This window comes from Mustela nivalis (genome assembly GCF_964662115.1).
Source record: "Mustela nivalis genome assembly, chromosome: 7".
NCBI lineage: Eukaryota > Metazoa > Chordata > Mammalia > Carnivora > Mustelidae > Mustela > Mustela nivalis.
In genome coordinates, this window is record NC_139026.1 from 88,183,810 (window position 1) to 88,203,735 (window position 19,926).

Genomic DNA, 19,926 nt, shown 5'->3' on the forward strand with positions numbered 1-19,926 from the left:
TTGTACCCTCACATTTAATTTATAACTTAGCTGAATATTAAATTTTGGAGTCAGAGTTTCTGTTTTTAGGGGTACGTGGGTGGCTCAGTTGCTTAAGTGTCTGCTTTTGGCTCAGGTCATGAGGCAAGAGTCCTGGGATCAAATCCTGAATTGGACTTCTTGCTCAGCAGGTAGCCTGCTTCTCCCTCTGCCTGCCACTCCCCCAGCTTGTGCTCTCAGTCTCTCTCTCTCTTTCACACAAATACATAAATAAAATCTTTTTTAAAAAGTTTCTGGTTTTGATATTTTGGAAATATTTCTTCATTGCTTTCCTGCTCCTAATGTTGCTCTTGAGAAGTCTGGCACCATTCTGATTCATTTTATTCATTGGTGAGCTGCTCTTCTTAGAAAGGTTTTAGAATTTTCTCTTTGTCTTTGGAGTTCTTAAATTTCATTAAAATATCAGTAAGTATTCATTTTCCCATATCAACCCTATTTATCACCCTGTATACGCTTTCAGTATCAATCTTTCTTTGGAAGTCCTTACTTTTTTTCATGTATCATCTTCCCTCCATTTACTTTTTTCTCTCCTGTTAGCACTCCTAATATATAAATGCTGATATTTCTATGTCTAGCCTCCATATTTCTTAATTTTTATATTTTTCATCACTAATCCCTTCTTGATGTCTTCTAGAAACATTTCTTGACCCGATCGTGGGCTATGTCTATTTTGCTGTTTATATCTTCTAATGAGTTTATTTCAACTGTGTTTTGAATATTCAGTAATCCTACTTGTTTCTTTATAATTGTTTCGGCTTCATTATCAGTATCCTCTTTAGGGACATTTAGTTGGCATGTATTCTATTAATTCTTGTCATCTAGAGTAGGCTATTTAGCTTATCGCCTTTCTAATTTTCTAGTTATTTTTCCCTGTGAGATCATTTTCTCTCATGGGTATCAATTATCGGTCGTCTTGGTAGGTAATGAATGAAGTGGGTGGGAAGAATCAAAACCCAAGCCTTAGTTGTGCCACCCCTGGTGAGCAGGGTTCAAATCCTCATTTTCATCAGGAGGCTTTGCCCTTTAGCGAATCTATCTGTATCTTACCCTAGGCCTTTTGTTTTCTAAGAATGTATTGTCTAGTCCAGATGAAAAGAAGGTCTGTGGGTTGCGGGAGGTAGGAGGAAACACTTTGATGCTTATTGGTTAAGTCAACATTTACTTTGCTTGTTTTACTCTACACCCAAATAGTGTTCTGCTGTGAATCTGCTTTCCAGCATTGGGGTAGGGCTGAAAGGGAAAACAGTGATCTGAGTCTGGGCAATGTTGAGGGGGGTAGGAAAGAGTCCAGCTTGGGGTGGCTCAGTCGTTAAGCGTCCTGCCTTCAACTCAGGTCATGATCCCAGGGTCCTGGGATTGAGCTCTGCATCGGGATCCCTGCTCAGCAGGAAGCCTGCTTCTCCCTCTCCTGCTTTCTTTGCTTGTATTCCCTCTCTCGCTGTCTCTTTCTCTGTCAATGACTAAATAAAATCTTAAAAAAAAATTTTTTTTTTTTTAATAAAAGAGCCCAATCAAAATTTCTTTGCAAATTCACTCCCCATGTTTGGAGCCTGGCTTTCCTCTGTACAGGGCTACTATTTCCCTTCTTTACCAAATCACAGACACCTTCTGACCCTCCAGGGGTTTCTGCTGGTTTGTCTTTCTTTCTTTATTTCTTTCTTTTTAAATGTCCATTCATTTCTTACTTCTGAGGCATCTTTGGGTTTAGGTTCTGGGAGGTAGACTGTGCCACTTTGCCATCATGTCAGTGGCCATATAATGTCCCTTTAATGAGGGTCTACCACAGTGTTTGTTGAAGTTTTGTGTTTCTAGTAATCTAGAGCAAAGGATTTTCTTTCTTGAGTGGTCATATTAATAGTTTGGAAATGAAGAACCTAAAGAACAATAGGCGAATATAAGAGCACAAAATGGGCAAAGCAGTGGAAGTACCTGGGTGACTCAGTTGGTCAAGCCTCTGGCTTCTGACTTCAGTTGGGGTGATGGTCTTGGGGTCTTGGGATTGAGCCCTGCATCAGACTCCCTGCTCAGCGGTGAGTCTTCCTCTTCCTTTGACTCTCTTCCTGCTCCTGCTCTCTCTTTCTCTCTCAAATAAATAAATAGGCAAATCAATGCATATACATGAAAGAGCAAAGTAAGAATTTTACTGCAGCACTGGAATTTACTTGCTTGTGTTTAATTTTACAGTCACTTGGGAATCTTCTTAAACCTGGAAATAAGATAAGAAAATTAATCTTATTACAAATTGATCTTAAATACATTTGTATTTAATCATCATATAGATGATTCATAGGGAAAATAAGAGTGCCTCCAGAACTCACAAAGTTAAACTAGTAAAATTGATACGTGATCCCTATTTATAAAAGTCACATTAACAGGAGAGAATGTTTCCCAGGAAGAGCAGAGCTTGGCAATAGTTTATTATTTGTTAACCAGTCCTCTTATATGTTAGAGCATGACCAAATATTGACAATGGTTATTTCTGGGCATGGACTTCTCTGTATTTTTCAAATTTTCTATGATTAATGTGCCTTACTTTTGTAATTGGAAAAAAACAAATATTATTTTAGTGGAATTTTCATGGGGAATCCCCTTATAGGTATACAAACTTATGCAAGGATATTTGCTGCAGCATTGTTTGTAATGTTGAAAAATATAAAACTTCTGTCAGTAGGACAGTTCAATAAATTGTGATAGAACCATACAATGAATATCAAGCAATCAATAAGAATGATGATGTAAGTCTATAGTATCATAGAAAAAATTTAAAGATATACTGTCAAGTGAACCCCTTAAGCAGGTTAAAAAACATGTTCAATAGGAGCACATTTTTTGCAACCAAAAAGCAAGTGCACAGAAATCATTTGAAAAATATATGCAAGAAGTTGCTGCTCCATCCTAACAACATGTAAAAAGTTGAACAAACTGAAAACTAGCAACTCTTCTTGGATCCTTCAGAGAAGTGAGGCCACAGGACAAACCAATGCCCCCAAAGTGGAAAGACAGGAAATACAGAGAATCACAACTTACTGGAGTAAAAATCCATGAGCAGACACTTCTGCAGGAATGAGTGCCTGGTAGAAAACTTACACTTTTTTCTTTTTAAGATTTTATTTATTTATTTGAGAGAGAAGACAACCAGGGGAGAGAGGGAGCAGGAGGTTCCCTGCTGAGCAGGGAGCCTAGTAGGGGGCTCAATCCCAGGACTCTTGGGTCATGACCTGAGTTGAACCAACTGAGCCACCCAGGAGCCCTGAAAACTTAAGCTTTAATTGATGAATTGCAGGAGGCTCAGTATGGATGAGAGAGTATCAGACTCCAGAGGCCCCAGTCAAAGAGATCTCTAGAATCTACCAGGTCCTCACAGTGAAGATTGGAGAAAAATTCCCTCATGTTTCTCTCAGGAGAAGGGGGAAAGTAACCATTTTGAAAAGTACCAAAGCATACCATTCTTCTTAAATTCTGCCCTCAAGAGAAACTATTTGACCAAAACCTAACCTATGGGGTTTCGTTAGGGCCTAACTTATTTGGAGGAAGGTAAATACCTAACTCTAGTCTTCTATGTAAGAAAAGAGAAATACCGAATTCCAGCTCCCTCTAGCCATCCTTTGCCACCAAAGGTGGGAATAAGGGATCTTGAGAAGCACTGGTGAAGTTCACAGATCAGATGCATATGCTCTTCAAAGAACTGAGACCTAATCATAGGACTATATAGTGTTTCCCCTTCTCCTGTACCTTTCACCACACCATTAAAGGCTAATTTGCCAGAGTTCCTTTCACCTAGTACGTCATGTCTGGATTTTAACAAAAATTACCAGCATACTAAAAGGCAGAAAACATAGTTTGAGGAGACTGCATAAGTTTTGGACCAGAGTCAGATATGGTAGGGATGTTGGAATTATCATACTGGAAATTTTAAATGACTATGATTAATAGGCTTAGGACTTTGATGGAAAAAATATATAGGAACAGATAGATAATGTAAGCAGAGAGATGGATATTCTAAAAAGCAAGCAAAAAGAAATAATAGAGATCAAAAACACTAAAAAATGAAGAATGCCTTTGATGGCCCCATTAGTAGGCTGGGTATGGCTGAGAAAAGAATTTCTGAGTTTGAGGATATGGTAATAAAAACTTCCAAAACTGAAAAGCAAAGAAGAAAAAAAAAAAAAAAAGAACTGAAGAAAACAGACAACCAACATTTATAGGACAGCTGCAAAAGGTGTAACATATATGTAATGGGAATAACAGAAGAAGAAAGAAAGGGACATATTTGTTTTATTTATTACTTTAGGATTTTATGTATTTGTCGAGAGAGAGAGAGCACAAGCAGGGGGAGCAGCAGGCAGAGAGAAAAGCAGACTCCCCGCTGAGCTAGGAGCCCAATTCCAGGACCCTGGGATCATGACCTGAGCCAAAGGCAGACACTTAACCAATTGAGTTACCCAGGTGCCCAAAAGGGGGACATATTTGAACCAATAATGATGGAAAATTTCTTCAAATGAATGTCAGACACCAAACCACAGAACTAGACACTCATATAACACCAAGCAGGATACATGCCCCCCCAAAACCACACTTAAACATACCATATTCAAGGTAAAGAGTCTTGAAAGGAATCAGAAGGAAAAAAACACCTTACCTATAGAGGAGCAAAGATAGGAATTACATCCAGCTTCTTAGAAAGAACATAAGCAAGAGAGAGGAGCATATATAAAGAGTTGAAAGAAAAACTACCAACTCAGAATTCTGTGCCCTTCAAAAATTTTTAAATGAAGGAGAAATACAGACTTTTTCAGACAAATAAAAATTGAGGGAATTTATAGCCAGTAAATCTGCTTCGCACAAAGTGTTAAAAGTCGTTCTTCAGGGTCACCTGGGTGGCTCAGTGGGTTAAAGCCTCTGCCTTTGGCTCAGGTCATGATCCCAGGGTCCTGGGATCGAGCCCTGCATCGGGTTCTCTACTCAGTGGGGAGCCTGCTTCCTCCTCTCCTTCTCTGCCTGCCTCTCTGCCTACTTGTGATCTGTCTGTCAAATAAATAAATAAAAATCGTAAAAAAAAAAAAAAATTCTTCAGAGAGAAGGGACATGATGTAAATCAGAAATTTGGCTCTATATAAAGATAGGAAGAACACTGGAAGGAATAAATAGAGATAAAATTTTATTTTTCTTAACTGGTCTAACATAATAGTTGTTCAAAATAATAATAATAGCAACAATGTATTCAATGATGTATGCGTGCTTATGTACAGGTTAAATGGATGAAGAAATGATACAAGGGATAGATGGGGGCAGAATTAGGACTATTTTGTTATTATAAGGTACTTGCACTATCCATGAAGCAGTGTAGTGTTATTTGAAAATGGGTTTGTTATAAATATATAGTGCAAACTCTAGGGCATCAACTTTAAAAAATAATGAAAGAAGTATAAATGAAGAAAGGAGAGAAAATGGAATTATAAAATCTCAAAACTACAAAATGTAGAAAAAGTGTGAAAGATAAAAGAACAAGGGCAGTAAATAGAAAAGAGTAGCAAATATGGTAGATATTAACCCAAATATATCAGTAGTCACCTTAAATGTTTATGATCTAAATACACTAATTATTTTTTTTTTAAGATTTTATTTATTTATTTGACAGAGAGAGATCACAAGTAGGCAGAGAGGCAGGCAGAAAGAGAGAGGAGGAAGCAGGTTCCCTGCTGAGCAGAGAGCCCGATGCGGGACTCGATCCCAGGATCCTGAGATCATGACCTGAGCCGAAGGCAGTGGCTTAACCCACTGAGCCACCCAGGCGCCCTAAATACACTAATTAAAAGATAATGATTATCAGAGTGGATCCAGAAACAAGACCCAAATATATGTTGTCTACAGGAAACTGACTTTAAATATAAAAAGGGGTGCCTGGGTGGCTCATTTGGTTGAGCATCTGACTTTTGGTTTTGGCTCAGGTCATGGTCTTGTGAGTTGTGGGATGGAGCCCCAAAGTGGGCTCAACATTCAGCTCAACATTCAACATTTAGAGTCTGCTTAAAGATTCTCTCCTCTGCCCCACCCTCCCACTCATGTGCTTTCTCTCTCTCATAAATAAATAAAATCTTAAAAATAAATAAATATAAAGACACATAGATTAAATGGGTAGAAAAAATACCATGATAACACTAATCAAAGGAAAGTAGTAGTTATATTAATTTCAGACAGAGTAGACTTAAGAGCAGGGAAAGTTATCAGGGATAAAGTAGGGCATGTAATAATAAAGGTGCCAATATGGGCGCCTGGGTGGCTCAGTGGGTTAAGCCGCTGCCTTCGGCTCAGGTCACGATCTCAGGGTCCTGGGATCAAGCCCCATATCGGGCTCTCTGCTCAGCAGGGAGCCTGCTTCCCTCTCTCTCTCTCTGCCTGCCTCTCTCTCCATCTACTTGTGATCTCTCTCTGTCAAATAAATAAATAAAATCTTAAAAAATAAAGGTGTCAATACTCTAAGATGACATAATAATCCTTAATGTTTTGTCTAACAGAGCATCAAACTACAGGAGGCAAAAACTGGTAGAACTGCAAGGAGAAACAGGTGAATCCTCTGTTGTATCGGAGGCTATAACAGTCCTCTTTCAGAAATGGACTGATACAGCAGGCAGAAAACTGTTAAGGATATAGTTGAACTCAACAGCACCATCAGTCAACTGGGTATAATTGACATCTCTGGACTATTTTATCCAACAGTTGCAGGTTATGGGGCACCTGGGTGGCTCAGTCGGTTAAGCGTCTGCCTTCAGCTCAGATCATGATGCTGCAATCCCAGATCAAGTCCCAGATCGAGTCCCAAATCAGGCTCCCTGCTTAGCAGGGAGTCTACTTTTACTTCTTCCTCTCCCTCTGCCCCTTCCCTGCTCCTACTCTCCCTCTCTCTTTCTGTCTCTCTCTCCCAAGTGAATAAATAAAAAATCTTAAAAAAAAAAAAATAGCAGATTACACATTCTTTTCAAGCTCACATGACTATAGGAAGCAGAATTCCTGACTAAGAATGGTTGTTAAGGCCATTTATTGCTCACTTAATGAAATCCCAGAGACAGGTGTACTCAGGGTTGTTCTAGTAACTAGATGTCATCAAGGGCAGGGTTTTATTTATTTTCCTTCTCTGTATTCCTGGTGTATTGTCTTATCCTGTGGTTATCACCTTAGGATTACCAAAGATTGTAGTAGCTCCAAGCATCCCATCCAGACAGGAAGAGAAATTTTAGTTCCATTCACCTCTGTTGGAAATAGGGAGAAGGGGAACTGAGCAGTAGGGGGAGGTATTGTTTATTTTAGTTTTGTTTTTAAGGTTTATTTTAGGAGATAAAGCAAATAAAGCAATATGCTATTGGCCCTGGATCTTTACATATATTTTTTTTCCTTCTGCCTGCCATTTATGATCTCTTGAATCCTTCCCACAATTGTATCTCAGTACCTAGTTATAGTAACTGATACATAGTAAATAGTCAGTAAATATTTTTGTAAAGAAAGCAGGCATAGCAAAAGTAGAGTCAGTTTAAAACTCATCTCTCCAAAACATGTTGTCTAATATCAGGGAAAGTAAGTAATGCAGCAATCACAATATAGAATGGTAAATGCTAGGATACTCTTAATTATAAGATGCTGTGGGAACACATAGGAGGAGTTAGAGAAGACAGCTCAGAAAGAACAATTGTTTTAACTGAGATCTAAAGAATAGTAGAAATAACCGAACCCAAAGGGAAAGAAAGTCTCTTAGTTTGTACATTAACTTCCACAAAGTGAAACAAATATAATCCTTTTTGAGGGAGGAAGACCTTGAAGAAATTCTAGTGAGAAAAAAGGGGAGGATCGCAAATAGTAATTGATCATATATTGCCCAATTTTACTAATTTAAGATGTCTTAAAGCTGTATGGCTTGTTTCTGTTTTTAGTGAAAAAAAAAAAAAAAAAGAAAATCCAAGACTTCAGTTCTCTTTCCTATAATGTTTTAATTTTATTTTTTACTGTTGTAACCATCTGCTACTCAGAAAGTTTTCAGGTGTCTATCTAATCAAGTTAGAAACTCCTAATACATATTTTATATATAGTAGCACATGAAAGCAGAAGTTTTGACAAAGCGCAATGGACAGGTTGCCAAATTAAATACAGGATGCCTGGTTAGATTTAAACATTAGATAAACAAAAATAATTTTTTAGTGTAAGTATAAAATTGCATGGACCATACTTACCCTAAAACACTTGTGTGGTTTTTTTTTTAATTTTATTTATTTGAGAGCATGCACGTGCATAAGTTGGGGGAGGGACAGAGGGACAAGCAGACTCTCTGCCAAGTGGAGACCCTCGCACGGGGCTTAATCCCAGGACCCTGAAATCATGACCGGAGCTGAAATTAGACACTTGACCAACTGAGCCACTCAGGTGCCCCTAAATCATTTTTGTTTATTTGCAATTCAGATTTACCTAGATATCCTATATTTTTATTTGCTAAATCTGGAAAGCCTAACAATAGATACGAGATTTCATAGAGGAATGCTAAACCAGGATTTACAAAGTAATTGACTCTTACTAACTCACTCTCAGTATGAAATGGTCAAGGAGAAGAGGATTTTGAGAGCACTCCTAACCTTTCTCCACTCTAAGAACTTATCACAGGCCCCCACATTTTGGAGGCCCATAGAATGGGGCCTGGTTCAATCTCTGAAAAAAGGTTGAGGCTATGATTGATTGGCTAGATGCACTAATAGTAGAAGCAAAGAAGAAGCTGCTGCTGCACTGGGATAAGCCTTCGGCCTCAGAGTTTACCTGGACAAAGTAAGCTCCACTGTTTCCTATAGACTAGGCATGGGTCATATATATATACACCTAACCAAGAAAGATGGCATAGAGTTGTCATGGATTCTGTCCAGAAGGGCTGCATAAATATGCAAACACATCTGAGTATAGAAAAGCTGGAGGTATCACAAATGTCAACAACCAGTTAGAACAGAAATATATATTTGAGAGAAAGTGTGCAGCTGGGGCGAGGAGCAGAGGGAAGGGAGAAAGAATGTCCAGCAGACTCTGCACTGAGCATAGAGCCTGACATGGGGCTCAATCTCACAACTCTGAGTTCATGACCTGAGCTGAAATCAGGAGTTGGATGCTTAACGGACTGAACCACCCAAAGGCCCCAGAATTGGAATATATTTGACAAGATCAAGAAATCTGCGGATGAGATTTCCAGTGATGGTAATCTCCAAGGAACTGACCAAAGTACCTTATGAAAGAGTCAGCTTTAGAAATCTCCCAGATCCAGAAAGCACAGATGTTAGAACACAATAGTAATAGTCAATCAGAACTTTCCATTTCCTCTCTCTCCTCTCTAGAGCTCTAATCCCTAAAGGGTCCCCTAGTAGCAAGCTAGAAAAGTAGGAAGAGAAGTAGTAGACCAGAAAAAAGCAGCTGTTAATATTCTCCTTCTCTAACTGTAAGTTGTAATAGTCTTAGCTGGAAGAGAGAAGCCTCAACTTTAAAACAAAACAAAGATTTACTTATATATAATTCTGGACATTTTACCAACCAGATAAACATATTACTGAGACATTATCAGAAATGTCACAGAACAATCTCAGTTTTCATCCAGAGGCCTGCTGAATGAATGTAGAGATAAAATGTCCCTTTGGAAAATAGCTTGGAAATTTCTTATAAAAGTTAAACATAACACTTATCTAACCCATCAGTCTCACTCCTGGGCATTTACCTAAGAGAAGTGAAAACTTACCTTCAACCCAAAACCTGTTTATAGGGTGCTTGGGTGGCTCAGTTGGTCGGTTAAGCATCTTCCTTCAGTTCAGATCATGATCTCAGGGTCCTGGGACTGAGCTCCACATTGGTCTTCTCCCTCTCCCTGTGCCTGCTGTTCCCCTTGCTTTTGCTCTCTCCCTCAATTGCTCTCTCTCTCTCAAATAAATAAATAAATAAATAAATAAATCTTTAAAAAAAAAAAACCTGTTTGGGCGCCTGGGTGGCTCAGTGGTTAAGCCGCTGCCTTCGGCTCAGGTCATGATCTCAGGGTCCTGGGATCGAGTCCTGCATCGGGCTCTCTGCTCGGCGGGGAGCCTGCTTCCTCCTCTCTCTCTCTGCCTGCCTCTCTACCTACTTGTGATTTCTCTCTGTCAGGTAAATAAATAAAATCTTTAAAAAAAAAAAAACCTGTTTATGAATTTTATAGTAGTTCTATTTATAATTGCCCAAATCTGAAATCAGCTCAAATGTCTTTTTTTTTTTTTTTTTTTTTAAGATTTTATTTATTTACTTGAGAGAGAGACAGTGAGAGAGAGTACATGAGCGAGGAGAAGGACAGAGAGAGAAGCAGACTCCCCATGGAGCTGGGAGCCTGATGTGGGACTCGATCCCGGGACTCCAGGATCATGACCTGAGCTGAAGGCAGTCGTCCAACCAACTGAGCCACCCAGGCGCCCTCAAATGTCTTTTTTTTTAAAAAAAAGATTTTATTTATTTATTTGACAGAGATCACAAGTAGGCAGAGAGGCAGGCAGAGAGAGAGAGAGAGAGGAGGAAGGAGGCTCCTTGCTGAGCAGAGAACCCGATGCAGGGCTCGATCCCAGGACCTTGAGATCATGACCTGAGCCGAAGGCAGAGGCTTTAACCCACTGAGCCACCCAGGCGCCCCAGCTCAAATGTCTTTCACTTGGTAAATGGATAAAAATATGTGATACAGCGATACAATGGAATAATATCAGTCAGTAAATAAAAAGGAATGAATTAATGATATATATGATGTGGATGAGTCTCATAGGAGTCACACTAAGTGAAAAAAGCTAGATTCAAAAGGTTACATACTGTATATCTCTACTTATACTGCATTCTGGAAAAGGTAATGTCTAACTTCACAATAAACACCAGCTTTTGGTCACTCCCTGGTGCTAGAAGATAAGGTCAAGTTAGGGAAACAGAAGGTATATGACCAAAGGCCCAATTTCCAAAGTGCTCCCATTCCTTAACTTACTGTGATTTAACGGATGCGAGAGATTTTCTGAAGGTAGACTGAACATCTAACTGGAGTAGCATAGGAATATCTGGGTACCCACCCAGCTGGGCCCAGAGTGAATGTATTGATGTCTTCTCTGCTATTGGGTAACTTGAAGTTGACAGATCAGCATTCCAGATAGCTCTCATTTGGTCTTCTTGTCTAGAGAATCAGAGACACTAATTGAAAGCGCCAAACTTTCTTGAACTCTATATCCAATTAAAATGTATGAATCTTATTTTCCCCTTTTCTCTTCCTCACCGTCTTATCCTATAATGTCCTGTCTGGCACCAAAGAACATTAGCTATGTCCACTTTGACTGAGCGATGGATTAAAATAGCAGAATTTGCTGAAAGAGCTTTTTTTTCTTCCCTGAAAGTGCATTTTCATGACTTCACCTAGTAATCTATTTTAAAACTATCTTCTTAGTTTCGTGGAGTATATAAACCATATCCAGATTTTTTTTTCCCCAGCAGTGTTCTTTTCCATTCCTTACCAAAGCTCCTACCTTCTATTTTTTTTTAAAAAAAGGAAAGAGTAATGTTTCTAAGTTTCTTTATTCTGTTAAACTAATTTGTTTCATGGTAAGGAAAATTAGTGTCATTTTTTATAAGACCAGCTTTATTTTTAAATTTATTTAATCTACTTAATTTTTTGAAGTTGAACTAATTAATTAACTGAGCAAAAGTAAAACAATTCAAATTCAAATAGAATTCAAATAACAAATGTTCCACAAATCTATAAATGTATATCCTCATATGATTACTGAAATGGAGCTTTCATCTGGAAAAATCTATTGAGACTAAGTTATGATTCAGTTAGATATAGGTTCAAAAGTATAGACAAAGTATTCTAACACTTCATTCAATAAGTTCTGTCTGGTCCAACCATTTATTTAAAGTCTTTAGCATTCCTAGTTAATGACATGGAAAATATAGACACCTAGCTGAATCTTTGGGGTAAGCCCGTGCATGTGAGATGAGACATCCAAAACACATTATAAGGAAGGACTGTCACAGCTTATATCCCTCCAGGACCATAATTTTCATGTCACCTGTGGGAATAAGAGAGCCCCTGTCTTGGGATTGTTATAAAGGAGGGCCACTAAAGGGAAAACTGGACTTAATCAGTCTTGGAAAAGAACAGACAAGGAGCAGACCAGCATCATATTTTTTAAAAAGAACTAAAATAAATAAATAAATAAATAAATAAATAGGAACTCAAAATTAGATGTTAAATATTTAAGTAGAAATATATGTAAATAAGCTTCTTATTAAATTGGCTAAGAAAGTCAATACTACCTTAGACTTTCTACTGCACCTCATAATTGATGAAAGAGAAGCTCTCGGCAGGAAAAAAAAAAAAGTATTAGGTCCCACATATCATTCAAATACAGTTTAATGTCAGTCTTTTTCAAGCACATACCGTAATTTCTTGAATGTGTCATACTTTCTATCTTCTATTAGCAGCTCTAGGAATGGCTGCTGAACAAATTTGGCAGAGGCAGGTATCTCCTTTTTGTCAGTGATCAAAGGTATGGGCCGACTAAGATTCAATTTATACATCTCTTGAAGCTAAAAACAAATCAGTGAAGGTAAAAAAAAAAAAAAAAGTCAGAGTCTTTAAGAAGTTCTGAGCTGGCCCTAGCTAAACTGTGACTCTTTCTTTTCCATGGACTTGCAAATCCTTTTTCTCCATCCTCTTTCTCTCTTCCTCCAATCACACCTCCACTTCCAACACACAATTTCAGAGGTGGCGCTATGTTATAAAAACCTTTGTCCTGGGGCGCCTGGTTGGCTCAGTGGGTTAAGCCGCTGCCTTCGGCTCAGGTCATGATCTCAGGGTCCTGGGATTGAGCCTGCATCAGCTCTCTGCTCCGCAGGGAGCCTGCTTCCTCCTCTCTCTCTCTCTGCCTGCCTCTCTGCCTACTTGTGATCTCTGTCTGTCAAATAAATAAATAAAATCTTTAAAAAAAAAAAAAAAAAAAAAAAAAAAACTTTGTCCTGGGCGCCTGGGTGGCTCAGTAGGTTAAAGCCTCTGCCTTCAGCTCAGGTCATGATCCCAGGGTCCTGGGATGGAGCCCCACATCGGGCTCTCTGCTTGGCGGGGAGCCTGCTTCCCCTCCCTCTCTGCTTGCCTCTCTGCCTACTTGTGATCTCTGTCTGTCAAATAAATAAAATCTTAAACAAACAAACCTTTGTCTGAGGAGCCTCAGTGGCACAGTAGGTTAACCATCTGACTCTTGGTTTGGGCTCAGGTCACGATCTCAGGATGTAGGATCGAGCCCCAAGTAGGGCTCTGTGCTCAGCATGAAGTCTGCTTGCTCTGCACTCAGCATGAAGTCTGCTTAAGATGCCCTCTTCCTTTACCCCTCTCCCCCACACTCTCCTGCTTGCTCACATTCTCTCTCAAATAGATAAATAAATCTTTAAAAAAAACAAAACGAACAAACAGAAAAACCCCTCGATCCTGCATAACCTGTAGTCCTGGTCCTCTCATTTCCTAGCTGTGTGACTTTGGGTTAGTTGCTAATTTTATCTGCACCTTTCTCCTCATTTCTAAAACAAGGATAATAACACAGGGTTGATGTAGGTGTTGTATAAGATAATATATACAAATACACATAATAAATTGTGAAGCACTATGCAAATCTAATGATAGCTAACACTTACTGAATACTTGCTGAATGTAACATGCTTTTTATATATTAATTCATTTGGTATTTCCAACAATCTTATGAAGTGAGTAATGTTATTATCCTCATCTTACCTTTGGAGATCTGAAGCTCAGAAAATTTATACCTTGCGCAAGGTCTCTTAGCTAACATGTGGCAAAGCTGATTTGAACCCACACAATCTGGTAGGAGAACCAACCTCTTGCGTGTAAGGTATTTATTCATTTCTACCCTCTTCTCCCTTTTGCTTTTTTCTCTCCCATCTTATGCCTTGATAACCACTTCATCATCTAGATTGTGGATCCCCTGACCCCAGACCCTTATTCATCCCCTGAAATGTCCTAGATACATGATTTCTGTTAGATAGTTCATGACACTGCCAACTCAGCTTGCTTTATTCCACCTACATTGACCATATTTTCCAAACCAAAACTTCAAAAGTATCTTTTTTTTTGTTTGTTTGGTCAAAGAGCTTTAATATTTGAAATATCACTGTTCTAGAAAATTCAGACTATGTCTGACTTGGACCAACTATGGTAAGAAATGTCTTTGTACCTTCTAAAGCATCAAGTAATTTTATACATTAATTTAGTGAAAGAAAAGGATATATAGATATAAAATACTCCTAGAATACCAAGAATGTTCTAAAACTCCATGCTGGAGCATGTAGTGGGAGCATGTAATCCCAGAGCAAAGAACTCTAATCTCAGCTTTATAACTTTTTGGAAGGACACTATCACTCTCAAAAGCACACTAATGATTATCTCAGAAGAGCTTTGGGACATAATGAGTGGGTATCAGAGTTTAACAGGATCTTCTGGGCCTGGTCCTATATAAGCAAGTTAAATAAACTCTTACCTCCTTTATTGTATACTCATTCTATTAAATTTTGCTTTCTGAAAGGTTTTTTTTAAAAAAAGATTTTATTGCTTTGTAATCTCCACACCCAGTGTAGGGCTTGAACTACAGCCCTGAGATCAAGAGTCGCATCCTCCACTGACTGAGCCAGCCAGATACCCCACTTTCTGATAGTTTTGAGGAGAGAAGTAACCATCATGAATCAGTTGGAGAGTGGTGACTTTAAGAGCTTTCATATCTAGAGGCTGGTAGATGCAGGCTGATTAGGAAGGAGTTGAGCATTTATGGACATCTCCCCCGTTCTAATCTTTTCCCATCTAGAGAGTCCAGCCAGTATCCCTAATGTCAAGTTAGGAGTTTTCACTGGGGTCATGGTATACTGGGTTGAATGGTGAACTCCTCAAAAGATATGTTCCCAGAATCTATGAATGTGACCTTATTGGGCAAAAGGGTCTTTACAGATATAATTTAAGGATGTCAAGATGAGATTACCCTGGATTGACCAGGTGGGTCCTATATCCAATGACACATGGCTTTAAAAGAGACAGAAGAGAAGACATAAGACACACTGGGAAGAAGGCCAGGGGGAAGGTCAGAGGCAAAGGTCGAAGTTATGCAGCTATAAGCCAAGGAAAGCCAAGGACTGTCAGCAGCTACCAGAGTTCAGGAGAGAGGCATGGAACAAATATCTCCTTCAGAGTTTCCAAAAGGAACAAACTCTGCCAACACCTTGATTTCATGATCTGGCCTCCAGAACTGCAAGGGAATATATTTGTGTTGTCTTAAGCCATCAGGTTTGTGGCAATTCATTACAGCTGCCCGAGGAGACTAATATACATGGTATCTCCAGGTAAATGTTATTTTTCCAAGCTTACCACTTTTCATTTTTCTTACAACACACTGGGGAGAGGAAATAGAAAACAAGTTACCTGGCTAAATAAGAACATCATTTTCCTCAGGCACTGATTCCGTTTCTGCTCTAAAGACTTCTGTTTGTTGGTCCAGACCTGCATAATCTTTTTCTGGTAGTCATCAATTCTGTTTAGCAGTATGAAGAGGTTCTGGGTCTCATAACCTTTCCCAGTGTTTTGGAGGGCTTGTAATCGTCTGATTATGTTGTTTCTTGAAAAAAATTTAACAAGAATGAGATTGATATAACGACTGACCCTAACTCAGCTAACCTGGGCCTAGTTATTTTCAGTTCTCATCGTTAGTAAGTAAAGGGGGATGTGATAGGAGTGGGAGACTTGCTTAATGAGACCTTAATCTAGTTTCTTATATGACTTTATTTTCAAAAATCTATATGATTGTCAAGTTTTCATTAACTTGAGTTTTTTAGTGTTATAATAGTGTTGCTTATTATCTTACTATTATTTTAAGTTTTATATTTTAATATATTAATATAATACAAACATATTTAATATATTGTTTTAATATTAAAATTTTGGTATTGATATGTATAAGATATATAGAAGGTAGTTAATACAGTTGTGGAAAAGTCATTGTCCTTGCCTTCAAAGCACTTACAAGCCAGAATGGGAGACTAATATATTAACTGTGTCAAAGACAATGAAACAAATGCTAAATAGACATATAAACATGCTGTTGGAGCAAAAAAGAGAGCATAATTCATACAAGAGAAATAAAAAAGGCCTCATAGGAAGATGTTGCATAGGATCTTGAGGAACAGTGATAAAAATATACTCTCTCTCTTGACAATAACAGGTACCACCACGTTTGAGCCTTCTGAACAGATAGTGTTTTGCCATCTCTGTTCTACAGGAAAGGAAAAGGAATCTGAGCAAAGTTAAGTAATTTTCTGAAGTTATATAATTAGTAAATATCAGATTTGGGAAGCAAACCCAAATCATCTCTATTCCTACAATACCAGTATTTCTCAAAATGTGGACCGTGATCATCTGGACTAAATGAATCACTTAGGCAGAGGTGATGGGGTGGTGGTGATGCTTACTGAAAAGGAGGATTCCAGTGAAAGTGCAAGTTTCTCCAAAAGAAGAATGTAAATCTCAGTGGCTAAAAACAAAATTTTACTTGTTGCTCATACTACAAATCCATCATGGTTCATCAGGGAGCAAGCTTCATTGTATACTTTCAAGGACACAGGCTATCTGAAGAGCCATCACCTTGAACAACGTGGGTTATGTCAGAGGAAAAGGAGACTCGGGAGGGTCTCAAACTAATAATGACAAGCTCAGCACAGAAATGACATATTCCAATTCTGCTTACATTTCATTGAAAAGTCCTGGCAAACACCACTAATGACTATCACAAATATTCAGCATCATAATAATAAAACTACAGTGAATAATAAAAAATAGAAGTGACTCATCTATATGCAACCAACAAAAAATAATGAAAAGTCTCTATATGGACCTAAATGATACAAGAATGTATGATGAAGGTACATTCAAATCTATAGGGGAAAAGGTAAGATTATTTTGTAAGTAGTGATGGAGCTACTGGTAGCCATGTAGGAAAAAAGTCACATTCATATCTCTCAAGAGAAAGTTGTGAATCAGAGACTTAAATGTAAAAAAAAAAAAAATAGCTAATAACCAACTATAAAAGTTTCAGAAGAAACCTAGAAAGAATTTTTTCTATTTCTCAGAGTGGAGTGGGCCTTTCTAAATAAGGTAAAAAATATTTTTGAAAATAGTGAACCTGGGGTGCCTAACTGGCTCATTGGTAGAGCATATGACTCTCAATCTCAGGACTGTGAGTTCAAGCCCCACGTTGAGCATGCAATCCACTTAAAAAAAAAATAACAGCCCCCCAGAATAAATAATCCCATTAAAAAATGGGCTGAAGGGGTGCCTGGGTGGCTCAGTGGGTTAAAGCCTCTGCCTTTGGCTCAGGTCATGATCTCAGGGTCCTGGCATTGAGCCCCACATTGGGCTCACTGCTTAGCGGTGAGCCTGCTTCCTCCTCTCTCCCTCTCTGCCTGCCTCTCTGCCTACTTGTGATCTCTGTCTGTCAAATAAATAAATAAATGAAATCTTTTTTTAAAAAATGGGCTGAAGATATGAGCAGACATTTTTCCAAAGAAGATATCCAAATAGCTAACAGACACATGACAAGATGCTCAACATCACTCATCAGCAGGGAAATACAAATCAAAACTACAGTGAAATATCACCTCATGCCTGCCTGAATGGGTAAAATTTAGCAATTCAGGAAACAATAGATGTTGGCAAGGATGTGGAGAAAGGGGAATCTTCTCGCACTGTTGGTGGGAATGCAAACTGGTGTAGCCACGCTGGAAGACAGTGTAGAAGTTTGAGTTTAACTCAAAAAGTTAAAAATAGAACAACCCTGCCACCCAGCAATTGCACTAGAAGGTGCTGACCCAAAGGATAAAACAATAGTAATTCAAAGGGGCACATCCACTATGTTTATTGCAGCATTATCAAAATAGCCAAATTATGGCAAGAACCCAATTGTCCCTCAACTGATGAATGGATAAAGAAGATGTGTGATGGATAAAGATGTGTGTGTGTGTGTGTGTGTGTGTGTGTGTGATGGAATATTACTCAGTCATCAAAAATAATGAAATCCTGCCATTTGCAACTATGTGGATGGAACTAGAGTGTATTATGCTAAGCAAAACAAGTCAGGGCCCCTGGGTGGCTCAGTGGGTTAAGCCTCTGCCTTCAGCTCGGGTCATGGTCTCAGGGTCCTGGGATTGAGCCCGGCATCGGGCTCTCTGCTCAGCAGGGAGTCTGCTTCCTCCTCTCTCTCTCTGCCTGCCTCTCTGCCTACTTGTGATCTCTGTCTGTCAAATAAATAAAATCTTAAAAAAAAAAAAACAAGTCAAACTATCATATGATCTCCCTGATATGAGGAAGTGGTGATGCAACATGGAGGCTTAAGTGGGTAGAAGAATAAATGAAACAAGATGGGATTGGGAGGGAGACAAACCATAAGTGACTCTTAATCTCACAAAACAAACTGAGGGTTGCTGGGGGGAGGGGGTTTGGGAGAAGGGGGTGGGATTATGGACATTGGGGAGGGTTATGTGCTTTGGTGAGTGCTGTGAAGTGTGTAAACCTGGTGATTCACAGACCTGTACCCCTGGGGATAAAAATATATGTTTATAAAAAATAAAAAATTAAAAAAAAAAAAAACAAGTCAGTCAGAGAAAGGCAAATAACGTATGATTTCATTCATATGTGGAATTGAAGAAACAAAACAGATGAACATAGGAGAAGGGAAGGAAAAATAAGATGCAGAGAGGGAGGCAAACTATAAGAGAGGCTTAAATATAGGGAACAAACTGTGGGGATGAGGCTGGGAGGATGGAGTAATTGATGGGCATTAAGGAGAGCACTTGATGTAATGAGCACTGGGTGTTGTATGCAACTGATGAATGACCAAATTCTAATCCTGAAACTAATACTACACTATATGTGAACTAACTTGAATTTATTTATTTATTTATTTTTTTAAAAGATTTTATTTATTTATTTGACAGAGAGAGATCACAAGTAGGCAAAGAGACAGGCAGAGAGAGAGGAGGAAGCAGGCTCTCTGCTCAGCAGAGAGCCTGATGTGGGGCTCGATCCCAGGACCCTGAGATCATGACCTGAGCCGAAGGCAGAGGCTTAACCCACTGAGCCACCCAGGTGCCCCCTAACTTGAATTTAAATAAAATTTTGAAAGAATGAAAAATGAATGAATGAATTAATACATAAATGAAATAAATGTTCTGATTATATCTTGAAGAAGTCTGGTTTTATACCTTGTTCTAATCCTTAGTTCCCAAATCAGTTCAGTCCTCAAAAAATGTAAATTTCATGAGAACAGGGTACTTTGCCTGTTATATATTTGCCTGTTATTCACTGCTGTATCCCTAACCCCTAATATAATACTTTCCATATTTAACAAATATCTGTTAAATAAATGATATAATTTTTCCTATAATTTATATGTAAATAAGAATATTAAAGGTAAAAGATATCCCCAAAACAATAATTTGGTAACCTCAAACCTAAATTCTAAGGATAACAAGACAATAGTCACTTTCCCTATTTCTGCAGTTTTTAAAAATCAGGACCAGGACCTTCCATGTCACTTCAGCAGCAAAGTTGCCGTGGCAACAACTTGTATATAACCTGCCATTTCCTATTTCAAGAATCATACAACTTCTGGTGAACCCAAGAAGATGAAAGAAATTTAGAATAGTTATAATTTTAGAATAATTGGGACCGAGCTTTTAAAGTTGGTATTTTGGAGATCAACCCTGATCCACAAAATATATCTTAGTATCTCTGCTAGAGATATAAATGGATGAAATAGATCATGTTACATGACCATG

General features: G+C 38.5%; 2 protein-coding genes across 4 annotated transcripts in view; one reads left to right on the plus strand and one right to left on the minus strand.

Moving 5' to 3' along the window:
- Nucleotides 1-19,926, plus strand: part of LARP4 (La ribonucleoprotein 4) — a 206,902-nt gene that overhangs the window by 48,842 nt on the left and 138,134 nt on the right. The window lies entirely within an intron of this gene.
- The window catches only part of FAM186A (family with sequence similarity 186 member A), a 77,540-nt gene continuing 59,746 nt past the window's right edge, over nt 2,133-19,926 (minus strand). For 2 of the 3 annotated variants that reach the window (XM_082741242.1, XM_082741244.1), the window contains 4 exons: nt 15,521-15,713; nt 12,485-12,633; nt 11,039-11,221; nt 2,178-2,245 (listed from right to left, as the gene is read on the minus strand). In XM_082741242.1, coding sequence (XP_082597368.1) covers nt 2,224-2,245; nt 11,039-11,221; nt 12,485-12,633; nt 15,521-15,713 — 547 coding nt within the window. In that variant the 3' untranslated portion in view covers nt 2,178-2,223. Of the gene's footprint in view, nt 2,246-11,038; nt 11,222-12,484; nt 12,634-15,520; nt 15,714-19,926 lie in introns of all 3 variants that reach the window. The other variant, XM_082741243.1, reaches the window with a different exon arrangement.